The sequence below is a fragment of the Achroia grisella genome, unplaced genomic scaffold (genome assembly GCF_030625045.1).
Source record: "Achroia grisella isolate CSIRO2021 unplaced genomic scaffold, CSIRO_AGI_Agris_v1 utg1314, whole genome shotgun sequence".
Taxonomy (NCBI): Eukaryota; Metazoa; Arthropoda; class Insecta; order Lepidoptera; family Pyralidae; genus Achroia; species Achroia grisella.
Genome location: NW_026712619.1, coordinates 10,917 through 34,540, shown reverse-complemented (window position 1 = coordinate 34,540; position 23,624 = coordinate 10,917). Strand labels below are relative to the sequence as shown.

The following is a 23,624-nucleotide window of genomic DNA, read 5'->3' as shown; positions in this document are numbered from 1 at the left end:
ATTTAAATATTTTTATGTATCTCAATATATATTTTTTTCTATATTTTAATCGACGATCAGTCGCAAGACTCAGTCAACACATATAGCTACTTGATTTATAAGCGATAACCTCTTCTGCCTTTCTAAAATATCTTGACTATGTGAGAAGGCTCCAAGAACTGTGCTGCCGAAGAATTAGGATGGTTAGAGAGTCGAGTTCAAGAAGCATGGTGCATTTGCTATAGTTACGCAGAAAACCATTTGTATTCTTTGTAGACACATGGTGTTGCTATTTCTGGCCGTGGCTCACAGGGCAATACGTCCAGATTGGTATCAGAACAGACTTATATATTTAGTTTTATCGGAGTTTATTATCCACAAAGTGCACAGAATTCCTTCCCATGAGTTAGCTCAGATCACTAAATTTGAGGTTCATCTCATGTATTTTCTTTTTTATATATGTACCTAGCTACTCGCCCCGGCTTCGCACGGGTGTACATGTATTGTATATATAAACCTTCCTCTAGAATCATATTCTATCTTATATATATATTTATCTATTAAAAAAATCGCTTCAAAATCCGTTGCGTAGTTTTAAACATTTAAGCATACATAGGGATGGACAGACAGCGACAGCGACTTTATTTTATACTATGTAATGATTTCCAAGTGAGTCTCTTGTCCAGATGAAAGCCAAGGTATTTTATGCAATTGATGTCGGGTTGCTCTTCATTACTAAATCTGACATATAGATGGATGAAAGTGAGGTCACTCTCAACGTGAAACTTTGCGTGTTTATGTGAAAATATGCTTTGATTTTTGCACCATTTTGTCATCCATATATTGGATTTATCCAATATATATTGGAGTTTTCTGCTAGCCATCTCTGTCTGTCTGGTTTGTTATCACTAGCGAGGTAGGCTATATCATCAATGTAAGTTGTGATAATAATGTCTTCCGAGATGGGTAGGTCTGACGTAAATATACTGTACAGCTATGGACCCAGTACTGAGCCCTGTGGTACTTTTAATATCTATTATTGGGAAGTTTATTTATAATTTTTGATTTTTATTTCTCTTTCAAATTACACTCTACATAAATTGCGTTATTGTATTTCCACAAAAAAAAAATGCTGTTACTGTTTGCGAGAATTGGCTTAACATTTAATATTCTGTATTTATAATGTAATTTAATTGTAAGTCACTTGAGATTTATAATTTGCATGCCTCCTGAATATGAGGCGAACATTTGTAGCATGACACTGTAAATGTTCAAGCAAATAAATTATCTATCTATCTATCGCGTCGGATCATCTCGATTGCCTTGAATAGAAGAAAGGCCGCGCCCTTTCTCCTTCTCATATATCCTATGCGTATTGGTGGGGCCACGTATAATTTTAGAGTAATAATTTTACCACCAGGAGAAAGGGAAAACCTATAGTTTAGTATTATAATTATAATTTTGTAAAATACGAGTAAGCTATATATAGGCTACCTCTTTCACACGACAGTAATTCTTTGTCGTGATCGAAAAAATAGAAAAAAATATATATGTAATATCTATTTGTAATAGATGAACTCGAACATAAACGATTTCAATATTCTTACACCTATATATAGAAAGATTATCAGCGAGTAATAATCCACTCAAACAGCGCTGCGTGATGACGCTTGGCATTTGTAAATATTTAAAGTTGTTTTTGAAATTTTACAGATAACGCGGACGTTGCAGCACCTCAGTAATCGGCGGTGTAGTAGTAATTAATAATATTAAGTCCTTACATATGTAATTGGCGTTTTGTCGTACTGGCCACTTTGATCTCAAATAGCTCCTCTTTGGTTAGGAATTCCAATTCCAAATTTATACACCGTAATCCATATGTTTTTCCATCTTTGGTTTTTTCTTTGCGTCACTCAGTTACAAAATTGAAAACTTAAAACATCTCGTTATTTACGAGTACGAGTTCCGGCGCCGTGGCACCAGTGCTGCAGTAACATCCACCGTACTCCCCATACCTTGTTCCAATAGATTATATATTTTTTCGAAATTTGATGCAAAGGAAAAAGTTCAACTCCGATGAGGCAGTCCAAAGCGCCTTCAAAGATTTTATTAATTCCCGTCCTAATGGTTTATTTAGTAAAGGGATCAATTAACTACCTATGAAATCGCAGAAGTGCATAAATAGCAATGGTACATACTTTGATTAAATAAATATATTATATTTTGAATAAAATCAACTTCAGGTTAGTCCCTTACAAAACGCCAATTTCATATGTTGTAACCTAATATTACAATAAAATCTCTCTATTTGAACTTTAGTAGTAGAAGCTAAAAAAAGTGCACTTTCTATTTTAGACACGTGGCAGGAAAAGTCAGTTTTTTATAAATAATAACTGTAAAATATTCACATATATATACCACCACAATACACTAGTAGACTGTCATTGCCCGCCAATTACCACTACTTTACTAATGATACTGACGCGGCGCGTAGAGGAATTTCTTTCGGACCACCTTCGGCCCTTGACAAGGGGAGACTTCATCTCTTATGCAGAGGTGCATAGGGCCCTGCAGGGCCTCTCTAAGAGAAACTCCCATTCCGGGCGGGCTTTCCAACGCCGACCAGATACGGCTGCCTCATAGATGTCTGATAGCACTTACCAGCCTCTACAATGCTATACTCTGAAACCTGGAAACTGGGCAGGGTCATCGCCTTCCAAAACCAGGGAAATACAGACTTTCCGGAAACTACGACCCCATCGGTCGAACTGTCGTCGGTGTCTTTTTAGACATACAAAAGGCGTTCGACCGGGTTTGGACCGGCGGCTTACTCTTCAAGCTCCTTGAGAACACCAGCACGCCGCCCGCCTACGTGCGTTCACTGGTGTCGTATCTAGGGTCCGTAACTTCTATGTTTTGACCCCTGCATGGTATCCACTGTGCTGTCCAACGCTCAGGCTCCGGTTGCATGCCCAGCAGAATGTCGCTCTTCGCTTGTGCACGTGAGTGGCTCGATACATCCGGTATAACGTGTTGCTGCGCGCGATCTTAAGATCCCCTGTGGTGGACGAGTTTATGAGTCCTCACTCCCACCTGAGGGAGATCACGCTGTATCACGTATCGCTTCATGCGCGACCTCCAGACTGTCGCTCTGTCGCTCTTCAAGCGTGACGACGTGGCGCTACCCTACATCCTCCTCCATTTTTTCTTATTTTATTTCTTCTCCTCTCAACCTTCCCTCTCGCCGCGCGTTAGTCAGTAGCTAATGCTAATAAGAAAAAATAGAAGCGGATATAGGTTAGAGCCATAGCCAGCGGATATAGGGTACGATATCCGCTTCCATTTATTCTTATTTCATTTCTTCTCCTCTCGACCTTCCCTTTCGGCCCGCGTTAGTCAGTAGCCAATGCCACACAGAGGTTGAGCCTCCCCGTGAATGCGGTAGATGCCTAGTAGCTTAAGTTTATATGTAAGTGCCATACTTGGAGGACTAAAATAAAAAATAAAAAGTATAAAAAACTACAAACGAAAAAATATAAAAAAAACTATTCTCCAAGTAGTTAGGATAAGTTATTAATTAAGTAGTTAATTAAGTTAATAATTCTAACATGTGGGTAATTCTTAAAAAAATCCGAAATTCGTGTACTTTGTTTTGTTTTATCAATACATGTTTCTTAGATTTTATGTATTGATTACCAATATTTCCTGGCAATCTACACTACTGTGCCTAAAAGTTTCACATATCATTTTAGCGCTAAAAGTGTGCAATAAAATAAATGCATCTATATATTTAATATCTCCAAAATCATTCCCTCACATTTTACTAGCAATCTAATTATGAACGCATCTGTAATCAAACATGAATGCTGCTATTCGTTTGTTGATAGTGGGTAATACTGTCTATTTAACAATATAGCGAATTGAATGTGAGGGTTCAGGTGTTTGCGCTGAAAAAAGATTTAAGTAATTATTTTTAACCAACCCTAAGGGGATAAAATAGGTGATGAAAGTTTGTATGAAAGTACTGTAAAGCCGCTAAAACTACACCTAATAATAATACTTCTTAACGCGAGCGACGCCGCGGGCAAAAGCTAGTTAAACATAATTTACATTTCAAAGGTTCTCGAAGTTCTCTCCCTCACCTTACTCGTCGTTCCCTCACTTATATTTTTTTTTATTTCCTCATAATACACGTTTAGTCTGGGGACCACTATGTAATTAATATATGGTGACATCAGTACTACAATATCCATAAAAAATAAATGCAAATTAATGTCAATAATTATTAAAAATTATTAACAATTTTTTATTTCCGAATTTCGGGATTTCATGAGAACTACCCATTTTATTTGCCTAGCTTAGATTTTAGAATTTTAGTCTTAGAAATCCGCCCCAAGAGGATGTCAACCCAAAACTTTTACAAATTGTTTTAGAAATGATTGAGTTTTAACATAACAGACATTAATAAAATAAAATCCTACAAATTGACCTCCTCCATTTTATTTTAAAGTCTGTTACAAAAAGAATTTTCAAAATACCTACCTAATTCGTTTGCAATCACAATTCTAAGGACTAAGTATAAAATCTCTGGCTCGAACCAATGGTCGCAATAGGTAGGTAATAAGCTATAGCAATCTCAAATTCAATTTGCCAGAAAATAAATTCAAATGTGTCACAAAATATTCTTTGCTTATTATAAAAAAAGCTTATTATAAAATTGACGAATTTATAAATGATAATAATGTTTTTGTAGAAAATATCTAACTTAAAATTCATAGCGCTGACAATGTTATCTGATTGAACAGAGGTTAAGTGCGTACCGGTTTCTGTGTTGATTGTCGCATGCCTAATCCTTGTTGTTAATTAAATATAAGTAATTCAATATTTATTTAAAAGAGCAACACACAAGTTTTTTGCTTATTCTTCTTGTGATGAATCTGCATTCGGAATAAGCGGTAGAATAAAAAAACTTGACTATACAAAAGTGCTTATATATATGTATATACGTTAATTCTGTTACTCCAGTGGTGTAACTCTATCGTATATAGGCCGCAAATTGTACTTTATTAATATGAGTAAAAACACTTTTTTTATTTTATTTAATTTTATACTATTCCAATGCACACAGCCTCTCAAACTAAGGGCTTCCCACATGACAGGACCGTGTTATTTTGCCCACTATACCACAGTATTGTTACACCATTGTCGTACATACTATAATTAATAATTAAATAATATTTAAAATTTATATATTTTGCATGCCTAATGAGGCAAAACATAATGGGACATTATATTACAATAACAACCAATGTAAACCTATGTTTAGTGCAAATAAATTTGATTTGATTTGATTTGATACATATATTGTTCTTGAAATTTGATATGTATTCTATTTGCATCCTCATGTAAAGTGCGAATACTGTAACTACCATATAGTAATTTTTGTAGCTGTGACGTGTGGAATGAGTAGTCATGCTCACTAAAATGTCCAGACATGTGGCGGCGTGGTGGGCCGGGTCAATAGGCTCCCTAAAATATGGTCGAGCGCAGTTATGGCTGGCTCATCCATCATACTCGTGAACGAGTGCTGCTTGTAGGGACTGGTCTGCTCTTATCACTACGACTGATTTAATCTTATTGTGTTTTTATATTTGAGCCTAAATAAATTAATGCTGGTTGGTAGTTTGTATTCACACGTTGCGACTTGTAAAATGTGAACTTACAAGGATTGTTTAAAAGAGCAACACACAAATTTCTTGCTTATTCTTCTTGTGATGAGACAGCTTTCCGAATAAGCGGTAGATTTAAAAAAATGTTGACTATTCAAAAGTGATTAAATTAAGTTTATTTGAATAAATGATTTTCTATTCTATTCTATTTCTATTATTAATACCACAGATAACATAATATTACATACAGATACCCTACCACCATTTTTAAGTTTAAGTTCACAATTTTAAAGTTATACAAGTAATTCTGAATGTTATCAAGTTCAAAATAAGCACACATTACTGGCTTATATAATATATTAATATTACTTTTAATAAAAACATTTGTGACACCCATACGTATATATATTACATAGTAAGTACTTACGCCCGCGCCGTGAGATTCATCTAAGCGTACAGCGCATGCGCGTCGTGCGGTAACCGCACCGACCGACCAATAGGAGCGCGCCTCTCGCGCATCCAGAAAGTTCGCGACTAATGGACGGTATAGTAAGGCAATGAGTGTTCCAGTGACATCATTATAATATTTTCTCGTTAAGTTTTATTGTAATATACACAATTTCGTACTAAGTAACGTGTTTCCCCGTTACACATTTCTATAATAGTAATGAAAAACCTAGACCGACCCTGTTCACTTCATCTAGGATTGAAGTTTTAAGCTATTAAGCTTAATTTTTTATTCCTTCTTTTGAAACCGAATTTCATTTCATTATAGATATAAATTAACTGATCCGGCAAACCTTGTTTTGCTTTATAAATTAACTAGCTGTACCCGCGACTTCGTCCGTGTGGAATAGTGACCTTTATCAAATAAATAATAAATATTTAATAATGTAACTCGAAAAATCCAAAGAAAAAAGTTTCATCGTACTAGTTTTGAAAATGACGAATTTTTTCATCATCTTCAACTTTCATCTTATATTTCATTTTACCCTCTTAAGGATAACATTTTACATACTTAGAATGTCATATTTATTTATATTTAGTCAGCAGACTAAAAAATATTTTTAATTAAATTATAAGATTATAAATTAAAGCTTTAGCTTACAAGATCTGACTTTAAAAATGACGATATTTTCATATAGCCTTTCATTTCCCCTTTCAACCCTTTTTCGCATTAAAAAGTAGCCTTTCTCACGGTCTACATTAACTGTGTACCAAATTTCAATTAAATAAGTTCAGTAGTTTTGGCGTGAAAGCGAGACAAACAGACAGAGTTACTTTAGCATTTATAATATTTGTAAGAATATCGCTATTAAAAATAGGGGTTGGTGAAAGACGGGCCAAAATTTAGGCGTGTATGTAACATTATAAATAAATAAAAAATTGTCCATCACAAAAAAAAAAAATTCAGGGTAGGCCACCCCTATGACTTAGGGGTATAAAAAATAGATAACAACCCTACCTCAGACCTAGCAAGTATACATATCAAATTTCATCAAAATGTGGGAGAAATATGGCAACTAACACTGTGATACGAAGTTTATATATAAGATATAGCGGAATTCTCATTAGGGAAAAGAGGGGTACATCGTAGAATACATGAGGTATATACCAGTAAATTCATTGTAGCTAAAACCAGTCTCTTACACATAACGATTGAAATAAAAAATCATATAGCCCGATTTTGATACGTACGAGTATAAACGTATCAAAATCGGGCTATACGTATAGCGCAGACGCGTTACAACATATCTTCGTCGAGAGAAAAAAATAGGTATGGAATGTAGAATAAACTATAACATAATATATACATTAGCACATAAGCCATATCTGCAGGGTATCGGCTAACGATATTATACCTACACATTTACATTGAATCTTGAATCGTCCCTAATGAGGTACACGATACAGTTACCTACATATCTTGTATATACCTATCTTTGCAAAACAGATGTCATGTAGACTGAATTGACTGCCATCTATTTTCATGCTTTGTTACTAAGCACCCACTAGTAATCCGAACTGCTTCAGATCTAGAGACATCTAGCGGCTACGGCGGCGAAATAAAATAGCCCGAGTTAGGAAGGAACCATTTTCTTGTATGGGATGGGGTATCTGTATGTAATATTATGTTATCTGTGATATTAGTAAGGATTAAAATGTTAAAATGATGTGGCTAGTAACACAATATCCAGTCCCACGTTACTAATATCCCCAATAATCCCCATCCCCCCCAGGGATTGTATTTAACTTGCAACAAGTTATCTACATACTTGAATCGTTTTTCTTTTTTGTGTAAAATATCAATTTTTGTTGAAGAATTTCATACACCAAGTCTAAATTTCTTGCTTTCTTTTTTTCATTATCCATTTGGATATTATGTATTCATTTTTGTTCTTGATCTCTGTATGAGCTATGTTTTTTATATGATTGTTTGCATTTGTGGGCTGTATAATAAATAACAAACAATTATTTCATTATAAAAACTATTTGTATTTTACTGTGTATAAATTTATTTTGTGTACCTTTTTTTTATTACATTCCTTTACATCAGTCATTTAACACAAAAAAAAATATACTTAAAAGTTCTATATTACTTACATTTTCATGAATTTCAGCAATATCCAAATTAATTTTTGGCATCTCCAGTGCTTTTTCAATCAGTTTTGGTTCACTAGGTTTGTCTGGAATCTTTTAATTACATGTATTTTTATAAAAATAATATATATATATATATATATATGTTATGTAATATGTATATAGATATTATATACATATATATATATATATTATAATAACGAAATTTCTAAAATAGTATAGTTTAGGGGGGTCCGGCGGGGGGTTGGAACCACACTACGTGTCTGGCAATGAGCAGCGCAAGTTATAATAATGCTACGAACAATATATGAAAATATGGAGTTTCTTAAAATAACGAATTTGATATGATTTTTTTTGCACCTTTGTTACCTGGTACCTGCCAAAGGAACCACGATCCAGGTTTCATGTTTGGGGATCGTTCTTACCTGTGTTGGGGACACACATACAAGAACTTTCACGTTTACTAAAATGACGTATGTCTGGCCGTCGTGGGCTCTTCCTCAAAATAATGAACCTACACTTACTACCTTTACTTTTTACAATTAAAAGTAGGTTACATGATCATCCGGAATTCCTATTCTAGCATCGGAGTCCACATTTGTGTTATTGATGTCCAGATGTCACAGGCAACTGCTAGTTAAGTAATAATTGTGTAACAGTGCAAATTATGAATGCACCGAAGTTGATAATCGTTAATAATATAGGTATATAGGTAGTATTTGTATGTATACGTATTTAGTACTCATATAATACTTAACTTTCTTTTTTAGTGCGCCACCTACCTTTCCCTCACCCACTACTTTTATCTCCCTGTTTGTAAGAGATCGCTTTGAGCGATAAGCGATTCTTTATTATTTTTTTTTTATGCGCAATAAAGAGTTTTTATTGTTTTTAACTTGTATTGTAAATTTTTTGAAAAATTTATGTTTACTAAATAATATTGAAATAAATAAAAATATAGCGTTTCATTAAAATATTACCTAATATATCATCATTCATACTAAGAGCTATTGTGGAGCACAGCTAAAGCCACTAACTGCCTATCCATTTTCTAGTGATACACCTAAATCATGTAATAAACATTGGAATCTGTTTCCACACTCGAAAACTTTCCACACTATTCTGCGTTTTTATATAAGCAGAGTTATATATTTCTTCCATTCTACAGACAGGATTCAAAATTGGTGTAAAAAGGTAGGGCAGAAGTGGATACCCTGAGTCACCGAGTAAACGTTCTTAAAAATGAACATTATTAAACCTTTCTCTCCGGTAAATATTCTGCTATCATGAGTACTGCCCCTACATCTTGCTACAATGTCTAATACAAGTTTTGCATTACACATAACCTAAAATCAAAATAATTAAGTTCTTCATACATTACTAGCTACTCGGCCCGGCTTTGCACGGGTGTACATGTATTACGTATTATAAATTTCGCTTCAAAATCAGTTGCAGTTTTAAAGATTTAACAGACGACCACAGGTTAGTATCAACTTAAAAAAAACACTCTGAAGTACTCTGTATGCAGCTGCCATTGACATTTATTTATTAGCTAGATATGAATTAAAGACGTTTCCCCGTTTTTTTTTTTTTTGCGAAATACCCTAAAATCGGTGTAAATGCCAAAAGAGAAAAAAAATGTAGATGTCGGAATACATTTATATTTTACTAGGGTTAAAAATTTTAAATGCATTTTACCTTTCGAATAGTTCTATTTTTATTATTTTGGTAGTGTTTAGATATGTTTATACATAGATTTTCTGAAACATTTCCAACACAACATAACTCTAAAGTTAATTTTTTTTTTAAGAAATAAAATTGTACAAGAACAGTACTACCACAGATAACATAATATTATACTATATTATTAATACTATTCAATAAAAATGACAAATATACATTTAGAATGAATAGGTACTTTAATTAGCCGCCTAGCCGGTAACAAAAAAATATTTTTTTGGCTTATCAAGTATCAAGTTCCGTACGATTTTATATCATTTTGCATTTTTGGTGACATAAGTCTTATTTTTTTGTCGATATCATCAATGTTAATATCGATATATCAATGTGTTATCAAAGATTCGACGTCGCTGTAGAAACATCGATGTTTGTTATCCCTAGTCCTATGTTAGACCTATTTTATATATACTTTTTAAGACTTTTTCTTATCTGTGTTGTCTGTGTTTAAATATCCAGTGATATATAATTTGAAAACTTAAAGAAATAAAATAAAATTCAAAGAATTATATGTACACTAAATAAATTGGTACATTAGATATGTGGACAAAGCTATGTAGTCGAATTATATTAGTGCATCGTTATTTGTGATTTATTCAAATAAATAGACCTAAGACTGACCAGTGCCATTTTATATAGTTCATAGTAGTGTTGACTTGAAACTGAAGCAATTTACAGTAGACATTATCAGGTAGGCTGACGACACAAATTATTTTACTATTTGTGATCATTAATTAATCAATCGGCAATATTTTTCTGTTTTCCGTATCTACACTCCGTTATCGCCACGAAAATTTGTGGCAAGATTCAGCAAATAGTAATTACTTAAGCACCAGCGATTTTTTAGTTTACACAAATAAATTCCCACACTTATACTTTGTATAGACAAGTCTAGAATCATAATATTTTCTACAATTATACATTATATCAGTAAAAAAACATTACAAACACTATAATTTGTTAAATTGTTATTTATGATGATGGTTCAAAGATGTTTTTGTATTTTTATTATAGTCGAATTTCATCCAATGGGCGACCACTAGTAATTGTAATTAAGTAACTACACATAATGAGAATACTTTTATAACTATAAATATTGGGTGATGATGAAATGATGTAACTCCTTGTACTAATAATATACGCTGGTGGGGCACCAGTTGTGGTTCATGCTCATTCTACTAAGAATGAGCATGAACCTGTGATCATGTTGTTTTAAACACTGTCAAAATATTGGGAACTCAATAAAAATAAAATGTGGTACTTAAGATCCTGTTATTTACAAATTGTGTTAAGTTTTTTTATTATTAGTGATAGTAATCACAAAGCTGAACAAATTTGGCTGAATATAATGTTATTTAAGAAACCTCTCCTTTAGCTTTTAAACCAGCGAGTTGTATTTCAGACAAGACTGGCCATGTAACTGGTCCTCATAATCACACTAGTATACAAGCGTGTAACCAGCCACCACAATAATGGCTTTGAAGCTACTGAGTACATTTTTTTCCTTTTCCAACTGCAATCAGCCCTTCAGCTATAATCAGATTCTGTGTTGTTATAGGTAGAGATAAGGCATATCCAGTGAGGTGCCACCTCAATTATTTTTTTCAAATGCTGACTAACCCTTTCTACATGGACAGTTATATGTATCCAATAGCTTCAAAGCTAACTGGTTCTTACCTAAACTCTGAGCGGCTGGACTTAAGCCCCTACCAGAGAAATAGCACAGTACTATAGCTTTTACATCAGAATAACATATAGGCTATAAATTTCACACGAGTGAAACCGCAGGCACAGCTAGTATATAGATACATAAAAAATTACATTTAATTAACGATCAAATTCATTGTTTCAGCAACATGGCTGCTGCTAGTGACCTGAGTAGCATCGATAACAATGATTTGTGAGTATGATGTATATATAGTATAGATATTACATAAAAAAACATTGTAAAATTTTTGTTTATGCTATTCTTGCTGGAGCAATTTTGATGGGACATTCACTCACAAATAGGTAATGTTATAAGAAATAACTGAATCTACTTATATTTTAGAAATTTTATTTATTTTAATAACAAAATGTAAAATCCATGCCGATGAAGTAGCAGTTAACAGACAGTTGTTAATAATTGACATGCTTGTTTTCATACAATTGGAATGTCAAGCTTATGGCTCATCTGATGGTAAGTGGCAACCATAACTTATATACATCAACACCAGACTGGACAGTACTCTTTTGTAACACAGTGATAACACTCATACATATTGTAGGGAAAAAATATAAATACAAAAAAATAATAAGTACATAAAGCTGCTAAAATGTATATGAATACATTATTTTTTATTTGATTTTATTGCCATTTGGAGTATTAGTAGTATGCCTTCAGACTCTGTAACTTCACTAACTGTAATACTTATTTATACTTATATAAGTATAAATAAGTATTTACCCATCAAGTTTTCACTTCCTACATAGCAAGCTGCTTGATGGCTGAAATGTATGACAGACTTTGTACATTGTTGAATCAATCCATTCAACCGGAACAGAGTATAAATACTTATTTTTCACCCTTATATATTTCTTTAGATACAATTACATACATTTAAATAGAACTAACTCTAAATTTTGTTGCAGATTCTTTCAAAATCCAGAAAAACAGTGGATAGACGGCCCAAGGTAAATGTATATGTAAACTAAAGTTTCTTGATTTGATTATCTTATATACAAAATTCTCATGTCACAATGTCAGTTACCATACTCCTTCGAAACTTTTTATGAAATTTTATATGCATATTCAATAGGTTTCATACCCCTAAGTGATAAGGGTTGTCCACCCTTAGCATTATTTTTTTATTTTTTGGGCAATATTTTTTTATGTGTCATTAAAAATACATACAACCCTAAATTTTCACCCTTCTATCACCAACCCCTACTTTTTTATAGCGTTATCAATGAATATGGCAAAACAACGTTTGCCAGAACTGCTAGTTTGTTTGTTTATTCATTCATTCATTAATAATTTAAGAGCTACGCTCTTGTTGGTGGAGCTCTTGCCACTCTCCGCGATCTTCCATCATGTTCTTTAATTCTTGATATGACACAACTCCCATTTTCTCCTCAATTTGTTTGATGTAGCTATGCCTTGGTCTATACATTAATCTAATTAAACAATAATTCTTTCTTCTTGTGATGTGTTTTAGGTATGAATGATTGGTAGAATAAAAAAAAATGTAACTATTCAAAACTGCCTGTATTAAGTATATTGGAATAAAATTACTTTTACTTCTATTTCATCTATAGAAGAATGACCTAAACCTAAACCTAAACCTAAACCTATAGAATTGGTTTCTTTCGTTTGAAAAGTGTCTGTAAAAGCAAGATATTTTTGTTGTCTGGCTGAGGATAACAGGGGCTGAGAGACATATTTTTTTCAATTTCTAACTATAATGGCAAAATGATGATAAGTGGTAACTGTCGCCTGTACACATATGTAGATAGATAGATAATGTAAATATTTTTTTTTGTAAAATTTGCAAACAAACTGATAGTCTACCTGATGGTAAGCATTAAGCGTGGTCTATATCCCATCAAAAACATAAATGAGTCCCATAAAAAACATATATGTATGTAATCTACGACAAAAGAGGTGAGATCTAAATGGGTGCCAAGTTCAATGGTCTGTCCTGAAATGTATTTATAACAATATAAAATATCATTTCTTCTTATAACTTAGGATAAAATACTGTAACCTAAAGTCTGACTTGGCCAGTTATCATATACCAATTATTACTTTCGATTGCTAGTTACTACTAATAATAAAATAGGAACCGACAAGTAACATTTTTAGAATTTGCTTTAGGATTTGCGATGCCAAATTTGAACTTCCTAGGTCTCTGGAAGTGGGTTATAATTTTGATCTATAGTTGATCAGTGATAAAAATGACGATATTTGGACATTAATATCTAAATAACTGTTTGAGGTATGTTTATGAAATTTGGAACACATATTTATCTCGCAAGTCTCAATATCTGAACCATTTGACAGGTTTATGTGAAAGAGTTTTTGAGTTATGAGGGGGTCAAAAGTGGCTCCAAATGGTTCGTGTAAATATACACACACGGTGCTGTTCGCCAGTTGTCTTACTTGAAACTTGGCTTGACACTCTACCGCGTGTCTAGATACTTAAACAACACTGGGCATCACGTTATCATGTGTACCCGTGATACCACTCATGCGTTGTCATTCTAGTATACTAAAATACTTCCATCATGCCTCTTATCCTGATTACTAATATAAATGTTAATTCAGATAATTTGAGTATTATACTAATTGACATTGTACTCTTTTTCAGTGAATTTATTGAGCTGACTCCATCAGATTATGATCAACACATTGATTTAGGAAACGGTGATGGCTACAGCAATAATGTAAGTTTATTCTTTATATATTTATTTATTTACTTTTATTTATTTTCATGTTATTTTCTTAATAATGCACCACCCACTAATCTATTTTTATCTCATGGTCGACTGGGAGAAAATGCCTTATGGTATTAAGTCAGCCATTTGCACCTTTATTTTTGTATTTGTGCGTTAATGTTTTGATAAATAAATAAAAATATTAACTAGATTTATCCACTACTTTTTATTGTTAGGATGGATGGATGGATATGTCATAATACACACTCGCGAAAAAAGTCGCAAAAATTAATTAAAGAAAGACACATTTATTTATTTATAACTATCTATATCACCCGCTTGAAATTTAAGCCAATTTGTTATTCTGATGTATAAGTTATATTATTGTAAAGTTTTTGCGTGGAAGATCCAATCAGAAGCATCCATCCATCCATACTTACAAACTTTCGCGTTTATAATATTACTAGTTACTCGCCCCGGCTTCGCACGGGTGTATATGTATTATTCGAAATCCGTTGCGTAGTTTTAAAGATTTAAGCATACATAAGGACCCAAAGCGACAGTGACTTTATTTTATACTATGTCGATTAATATGTTAATATTTCCACTTTGTTTCTCGGTGTCAGTGATTAATTATTACTATTAAATGTATAATTTTGTTCCAGGATACACTCGATATCATGGAACTGCCAAAGTCAACGATAAACACAATTTTTCCTGTAAGTACTTGTACAAGAAGCCATTCATTTGCTATCATAATAATAACAATATTTATTTATTATAAACTCTTTTTTTTTTTCGCTAACGGTTTACGCTGACTGAGCACTAGTGGAGGATGATAAGATGAGGTCAGGTCAGTTAGCCCATCGTGAGAAATTCACCAAGAATTTATCACGATGGCTTCCGGGGGAAACTGCGTGGAGTTCAACGTGACATGGTACATTGCTGGCAATGGGGTGATTAGTCCACATTATTAACAATCGCCTCCCCCCTCACGTGTTTTATCATAACATATTCATACGATATAAAACATAACTACGTATAAAAGGGATTACCATAAAGTATGACACATTGGGAGAGGGGTGGGGGGACTGGAATAAATTCTTGTCACCATTCCATTATCATACCTTAAAAAGTGTAACACGTGACTGAAAGGGATTATAATGGGAACTAATAGCCACACTTAGCATATTAAACTATACTCTGTTTTTTAATCGATTTTTATCTCACAAGACCTGGCGGTGAAAATTAAATGAAATCTGTTTATTATTCCTCTCACAGAAAACAGAATAATTAACTATTATGAAAGAAAAAGACAAAACATATGATTATTATGTGCAAGAAAAAGAGGTAAGAAAAGAATGAGGAAACGTATCACAACTTCCATGCAACTTTAGTATGGACAGAAATAAATAGAGTTGTATCTTGTTGAGGTATAAGAATATGAAAAAAACCACTATGAATAGTGATAAGGTGACGATAATAATATAAAATAATAATAACATATGCAAAATACATGTAAGATGTACAAGGTATTTGTAAAAGAATTTACGAAGCTAGGTATCTTTACTTCACTTTCACTAAGATATAAAGGGGATAATGATAAATCCTTACTAATAGTATAAATGTGACAATAACTGTCTGTCTATCGCGCTTTCACGCTAAAACAACTGAACAGATTTAAATGAAATTTAGTACACAGATGGTCTAGACCCTGAGAAAGGATAGGCTACTTTTTAATGATAAGATTTGTAAGGGGTTGATAGGGAAGATGATAGAAATATCGTCATTTTTGAAGCTAGAATGATTAAACTTTTTTCTTTGGCTTTTTTGGATTAGATTATTATATATTATATGCAATTGAAGGTCAGTATTCGACGCGGACTGAGTCGCGGGTTCAGCTATTATAGTATAGAACATCATCATCTGCTTCTTCCTTATCTTATTTATTTGTGGTCGGTGTAATATGTTTTTCTCTTCCGTTCATCCCTGTTCGCAGTCATCGCGTTATTTACTTCCTTTATTACCATATCATCTTTCACACAGTCCATCCATCTCTTTTTCGACCTTCCTCTGCCTTATAGCCATCTATATTAATATGTAACACCTTCCTTAAAATATTATCCTCATTCCTAGGCATTACATGTCCATACCATGATAGACGATTACTCTTCAACCTCTCTAACACCGGCGCCACTTTCATTATTATAGTATAGAACCTTCGGTAGAATAGAAAAAATTACAATGTGACTATTCAAAAGTGTGGTTATTAAATTTATTTTGATAAATATTATTTTTATTTTTTCTACTAACTGCATGGACACGCGATCTATTATGTAAGATAAGTTCAATATTTGTTTAGAGATTTCATCCCTTTAACCCCTTTGGGTTTCTTGAGTATTCTACCTTCCTTTTAGCTTGCTATATCTTTACGACTTATCTTGTACTTACTTCTAAGGAATTGTTCGGATTAATACCAGCTGCTGAGTTTCACCACCCGTCAGAAACTAAAATACCATCCTGATCATCTGGATGAATGGCGGTCCTCCAAAGTGCGGTTTTCTAGAAACTTTTTCCCACGACCACACACATTATGGAATCACCTTCCAGCGATGGTATTTCCGAACCGATACGATATTGAAACCTTTAAGAAAAGAGCTTATTCCTTTTTAAAAGGCCGACAACGTATTTGCAATTCCCCTGGTGTTGCGGGTGCTCATGGGCGGCGGTAATTACTTACCATTAGATGAGCCGGATTCTCGTTTGTCCCCTGTGTTATAAAAAAAAGCTACCCACCCCGGCTTCGCACGGGTGTACATTTATTATATATATAAACATTCCTCTTGAATCACTCTATCTATTAAAAAAAACCGCTTCAAAATCCGTAGCGTAGCGTACATAGGTACGGACAGACAGCGACTTTGTTTTATACTATCAAATGATAATAATGTAATGAAAACTATAACTAAGTGTTAATTATTTTTACAGTTGCTATTCAAGGATTTCTTTCGTGTTTTTCAGATATCGCCTTGTGGTCCACCGGACAGAGCCTGTTTCCCGGGAGAGTATAATTTTCATGTGGAAATAAACAGTGCCGATACCCATAAAAAGAAATACTTAGTAAGTGTAACACTTGAATACAGGTATCAGCGTGGCATCATAAGGCACGCTACTGAACGTGTAACGTAAATTTTGTTTGTTTTAGTATTCTTCGAAGCTGGGTCGCCTATACGTGGACGCTGGATGCGACTTCCCGATCTATTTCATGTGGTCCGGCGTTGCGACCGGACTGGCGGTGCGCGCGTGCGTCATCTTCCTGGACCAGGACCAGGCCGAGAAACGTGTCGAGACGTGTCCCAATCACGACCTCGCCAAACGGGACCCCAATCATATTGGTTAGTACTTTATCATATTTTTAAACTCGCGTTTAGTACACATTATTAATATAGTTTACAGGATTTCAATAAGTGTACAGATACCGTGAGTATTTTATCCGTATGACACTGACAATCTAATGACGGTAGTTGAATAAACGGCCGGCACCTATCAACATTGACATTTGCTGTTGACATACAGATCGTAACCACGGCTAGTGGAATCTAGTACAACCGTTGCACTCGCATGTCCCCATGCAAGGGACGTCAACCGGTACGTTAATGGAGTGCAAAGGGTTAAAACTGTTGTTGTTGAGTATGTGTAGAAGTGAAACCACTATTTTAATTGTATTCGTGGATAATTTTATTCAGAATCATTTACAACTTATGTGCGTAAATTTATGCCATTAGTATACTACTACTAGAATCACCTTTTTGCCTAGCAAAAAGGTGATTCAATACAGTGAGTGAGACGGCAATACGAGTGCGCTCCTGCTCGCACCGAGTTTATAAATATAAGCGAGGCGATCGCGTAGCGCCGGCAGTTGACGCATAGCTGTTTTGCTCGAATTATGTGTGCTGCTATACAAAACTTTATTTGGGTTTGTATCTTGTGTGTATTGGGTACATCTGTATCTATAATATATACTGTTATTTTATTATTATTGTACTATTCCAGTGACTCCAGAATTCACAAAGAAATGGAAGAACGTGCTACACTCCTCGAGAAATGATGATACCGATGGCGTTTACTATTGCGGTGACAAAAACTCTTGGTACTCCACCGTGGTGACGTTCGATAATAAGACCGAGAAGCGGAGTCACGCGTATCGATTTGTTTGCAAGAACTCATGCCCGATGGGAATCAACCGGCGGTCGCTGGCAATCATATTCACGTTGGAGGATTATAAGTAAGTTCTTGCCTTTTTCTTTTAATCTTATGATTGTGGCAAGTAGGGATTTGGCCTCTTCGATGAATTTTTGTCTATGCCCTAATTTTATATTGGTGGCAATTAGGGATACGGCCTCTCATGATCTCTATGGCTTCATAGCTCCTAAACGAATAGAATTTCTGTTTTATATCTGATGTGATCAAGATATAGATTCTTGATACAATTTATAAAGATCTGTTCAAGCATTTTAGGTTGTCGACTCTTTTTGTTAGTTTTAGGGATCTTAGACGTTCTTAAATCATAATGGGTTGTAATCATTACTTATTAGTTTTTTTTTTTAGTTGGGGATTTACTTACCATGAAAATGTCATTATTTTAAGTCGTACACTATTGATGATGATTTAATGATGGTACGAGTACGAGTGGATTGTCCATGACCTGGGTAACAGATAACTGTTATAAATACATAGATACTTTTTTTGTAAATACATACATAAAATACATAGAAAACATCCAGAGTGATTGTGTTTACATCACTCTGGATGTTTTCTACAATCTAAAGATTGTTTACATCACGAATGTTTGTACCGAGCGAGAAATCGAACCCGCGACCTTCAGGGTGGGTGGAAGAGATTGATAGTAATGTGCTGGATAGTTGACGCTAATGCTAGCAATGGACCATATTAGGTTGACCTCCATGCGATTCCCCCTGGAAACCATCGTGATAAATTCCTGGTGAATTTGTCACGATGGGCAAACTGACCTGACCTCATGCTCACCTTATCATCCTCACTGCTGCCCCGTCAGGTTATACCATTAGAGCAGGTGGAGGCCCTACCATTATCATACTTTAAAAAAAACCCACAATCTTCAGAAGTTAGGCGGTGTGCTCAATCACTAGACCATCGAGGCCGTGATATATCCTCAGAGGCACCGTGTACGGGCGAGAGATGGTGAACGTGCGCGTGTGTGCGTGTCCGCGGCGCGACCTCCACAAGGACGAGGAGGCCGCACACGGACACCACCGCGCGCGCACCAGGGACCCCCAGGACCCGCCCGGCCCGCCGCGGACCAAGAAGATCAAGACCGAGCCGGTCGACCCCACCGACGACGACAAGATCGTCGAAGTACCCGCGGTGAGTTTATATAGTTGATTTTTTATGTAGGCAGTCCTCGTACTTAGGTTTTCGAAATACGCGACGTAAATCGAGACATATTTTTTCATATGTATATAAAACTAACTTATACTAACTAAAGCATATGCGGTTTACTCTGCTCTCCGACACCGCGCCCAGCCGACCTCACGGACGTTGACCTCGCGACGTATGCCGGAAATCGAAACAAGTGTATGCTTGAGGAATAGTGTCAAAACATTGTTCGCCATAACTCGAAACGAGGTAAGTCGAGGACTGTCTGTATTACGATGGCGGCAAACAAGCATAAAGCCGATCCGATGATAAACGGTTACCGTAGCCTATGAAGGCCTAACCACAAGGGATGTTACGTGCGTGTTGATCTACCCTTAAGAAACCTTAATACCGTTGTAGTTCTTAAATGTTTTATACATCTATTTGTATGCATATCTATAAGTGCTAATTATTAGTTTGTATTCACACACTTAAACTTATAAATGTAAAGTAAGAATAAAATATTTAAAAGAGCAACACGCAAGTTTCTTGCTCATTCTTCTTGTAATGGGACAGCTTTCCGAATGAGCGGTAGATACAAAAAAATGTGATGACAATTCAAAAATGCTTCAATGTAAGTTTATTTGAATAAATGATTTTCTATTTCTATTTCTATACAGATCACCCAGTGGTCGAAAATCGATAATCTTTTTTTTATACTATGTAATTAAAATGGCAAGGTAGCTGATAGTCTACCTGATGGAAGTAACAGTCATGAACAAACGTTAACACGTTGCCATGTGACATCCTCGATACCACTCATGCGTTGCCATTCCATTCTTCTTATCCTGTGATTTAAATGCCTGCCTACACGAAACCACAATCGAAAGAGCTTATTTTTTTATTGGATTGTTTGGGTTTAAATAAAAACAAATGAAAATTACTACTATAGATAGTATAGTAGTAATTTTCATTTGTTTTTATTTAAATTCGCATATAATCGCAGCACAGTTTTTATAAACCAATGCAGTTGTTTACGTTTAACATGTTATTGTTATAATTTTGTATGGGTTTGAATAAATTCTTAATTCTATTGTCATGTGTTTGGATCTGTAGCGACTGCGACCTACATAGATCTATTGTGCTCCCACTTTTCCAACACACCTTAAAAAATAGGCTGCTTCGCGGCTGAAATAGGTGAGATTGAGGATGAGGATTGAATAGATGAGAAAAATCCTCTGCTTGTGTAGCAGAGGATTTTTACTTATCTTTTTACATTGTTACTAACAAAATAAATGTTTTTAATCCCAGTTCAAAGTACGAGGTGTGGCAGCCACAATCATGGGTCTGGAAACAATGAAGAACATGATGGAATTGTACAGAAGGAAAACCACCGACCCACACAACGCCGCGCAGACCGACCAATGCATTAGTGACGTTAAGAACGTTATAAATAAGATCAAAAATACTTCGCAAACCCAACCTACCCAGTAAACAATGTTACTTAAAAGATTAGGATTTAATCATTTTAATATTTTTTTATTTCATTTAAAGCTTTTTATTTGATGGATTTTAAGATTTTTGTGGATATATCTCAATAGCATCCTGCTTGTGTTATTGGATAATCTGGCTGAGAACCAGTGATGGATGATAAAATGGTGATGAAATCATGTCTGCTAGTCCATCGACAGTGTGGATGTAATAATATATTCATAGTAAGGACCAATTAATAATAGGACAAGGACAATTCACACAGCGCCATCTAGTCCCAAGCTAAGAGCTTGTGTTAAGGGTAATAACTAATAGAAATTAATTGGATGAGAACAGGGATATTAATTTTTGTATCGTGCCTGGAATCGAACTCAAGACAAGTAAATCGCTAGACCACGTCGTCATTACTAGGAATGCACCTCAGTTTGTTTGTTACATTCTTGGTATCTTAACAGATAAACCAATTTTCATTAAATTTGATTTCATAGTTTTTATTTTTATTTTTAAGGGTTGTAGGCTATTGTCAGGTGCTAAGTAGGGAAAAAAAAATTATAATGTAAAACTTGACGTTCATAAGCGGCTAAAATGTCCTACATGAATAAATGATTTTTTAATTTGAATAAGACTGTAACAATGCAACCTGCAAAGATATATTGTGCTCGCCATTTTTGAAAGCTCGCTACATAGACCCTTATCCATTCTTGATGACAAGAATTGAAGGATATTCTTAGGAGCGATGGTTTATATTTCCTCAGGATAGAATGTATACTTTCCGAAGTAGATATTTCGTTTATGCATTAGTGGGCTGCAACGACATACGATGTGTAGTGGCGTTTCCTCTTCTGCTTAGTCTGCAGATTATTGTTAAGGTCGGGGCTAATTTTGCCTTGTGTTTCAGAATTTACTTCGCACAATAACATGAAAAAATCGGTATGGATGCTATATAGATACCAAATTGTATGATGATCACTTAATATGTTAAGGCGTACAAACAAATTTAGTTTCCCATTTATAATAATATTAGTTAAGATTTATATCTTTATTTGCTAGAGCATTGATTTTAGAAATTTTAAAATTATTTTTACTTATTTAGTATTTTTAATGTTTACTCATAAAGTAGACAGTATGTAGAGGTAAGTGGTATATTGTTAAGTTATAAAGTAAATTAGATCTGTGGTAACCAGATTTGGTGCGTAACATCACATTTTTGCTGTTACTAGAATGTTCATCTACTTTTGAGTTAAAAGGTAGCCAAGATTCATTCTTGTCATATAATATTTCATTAAGATCCGTTCAGACTTTTAAAAAAGTTTGTTACCTTACGTACAGACATACACTGTCTATTTTATATTATTAATATGTATTATGTCAAATATTCCGCCTACTAAGAATGACCTGAATCTTAGCGAATGAAATTGATTGGTCAAATATTTCATTCATTTTTTTCATTCTTTCTATCCTAACTGATGATAACTGATATAAGTTCTATACGAATTTAGTCCAAAATATAATTTTAATAAAACGTAATAAAATATATGAACTTTTGTTTTGCTAAATCACCAATCAATGGGCCAGTGATTTTTAATATGAAATGAATATGAATACGAACGAAAGTTCAAAATTGATTTTCAAATTTCCACTTTGTATAATGGTGATTATGGTTCAGTTTCGTGTCTATTCTACCAGGCCTTTGGTTTAGTATAACCTTGACAACTCTGTATAGGTTTGAAAATATACTTTTTTTTATATATATTTTTCTTATAATAATAATTAATATCATGTTAAAATTGTAATTGTTTGGGTTGGTGTAATAATAAAAAATGTGCTTCCATTGTATATTCTATCAATAGAATTAGAATATCAGAGCAGTAGTGGGAAGTGCTCTGGATCGCTTTTTTAGATCGCCTCGTGTGTACCGAAATCGGGAGTGATTTCTCAGTACCCGCCCGTCTTGTTTTACCACTTTACAGTTATAGTGTTGCCACTGATTTGCGTGTGTAGGTCGTTATACTCGCATTCAGGTAACTGGATGACTATATTAATATATTATAGCAACATTCAAATGTTTTCTATGTGTATACAAAGACATTAGTGGAAATATGATGTTAATGTTGAACAATATGATGTTAATGTGAAGTTACTCATTAGTAATTTTATATGTGGTTTTATAATAATTATAATTATGTATAATTGTCATTTTCAGTATGTATATAAATAAGATTCTTTGATTTTTAAAATATTTTTATAGCGATGATACTTTTGAAGACGTGTTTAATAGTAATGTTAAAATTTGTAATGTTTTGGATTATGATATATGTATAATCATATAATATAAAG

The 23,624-nt window shown here is 34.1% G+C and overlaps 1 protein-coding gene and 1 long non-coding RNA gene across 3 annotated transcripts; one reads left to right on the top strand and one right to left on the bottom strand.

Moving 5' to 3' along the window:
* Positions 1-7,987: 7,987 nt before the first annotated feature.
* On the bottom strand, positions 7,988-10,020 carry LOC131855141 (uncharacterized). Of its 2 annotated transcripts, none has more exons than XR_009358097.1 (3): positions 9,948-10,020; positions 8,253-8,342; positions 7,988-8,098 (listed from the first exon to the last, which is right to left on the bottom strand). It is a non-coding gene; the product is annotated as an uncharacterized LOC131855141 (long non-coding RNA). The 2 variants fall into 2 exon arrangements; XR_009358096.1 differs by lacking the exon at positions 9,948-10,020 and adding an exon at positions 9,626-9,675.
* A 287-nt stretch (positions 10,021-10,307) lies between these two features.
* LOC131855140 (cellular tumor antigen p53-like) lies at positions 10,308-21,654 on the top strand. The gene is made up of 10 exons (XM_059206385.1): positions 10,308-10,677; positions 11,839-11,886; positions 12,618-12,659; positions 14,336-14,411; positions 15,068-15,121; positions 17,424-17,522; positions 17,608-17,797; positions 18,456-18,687; positions 19,598-19,805; positions 21,108-21,654. The coding sequence occupies exons 2-10, from the start codon at positions 11,843-11,845 to the stop codon at positions 21,288-21,290; spliced, it is 1,128 nt and encodes a 375-aa protein (XP_059062368.1). The 5' UTR covers positions 10,308-10,677; positions 11,839-11,842; the 3' UTR covers positions 21,291-21,654.
* The last annotated feature ends 1,970 nt before the right edge of the window (positions 21,655-23,624 follow it).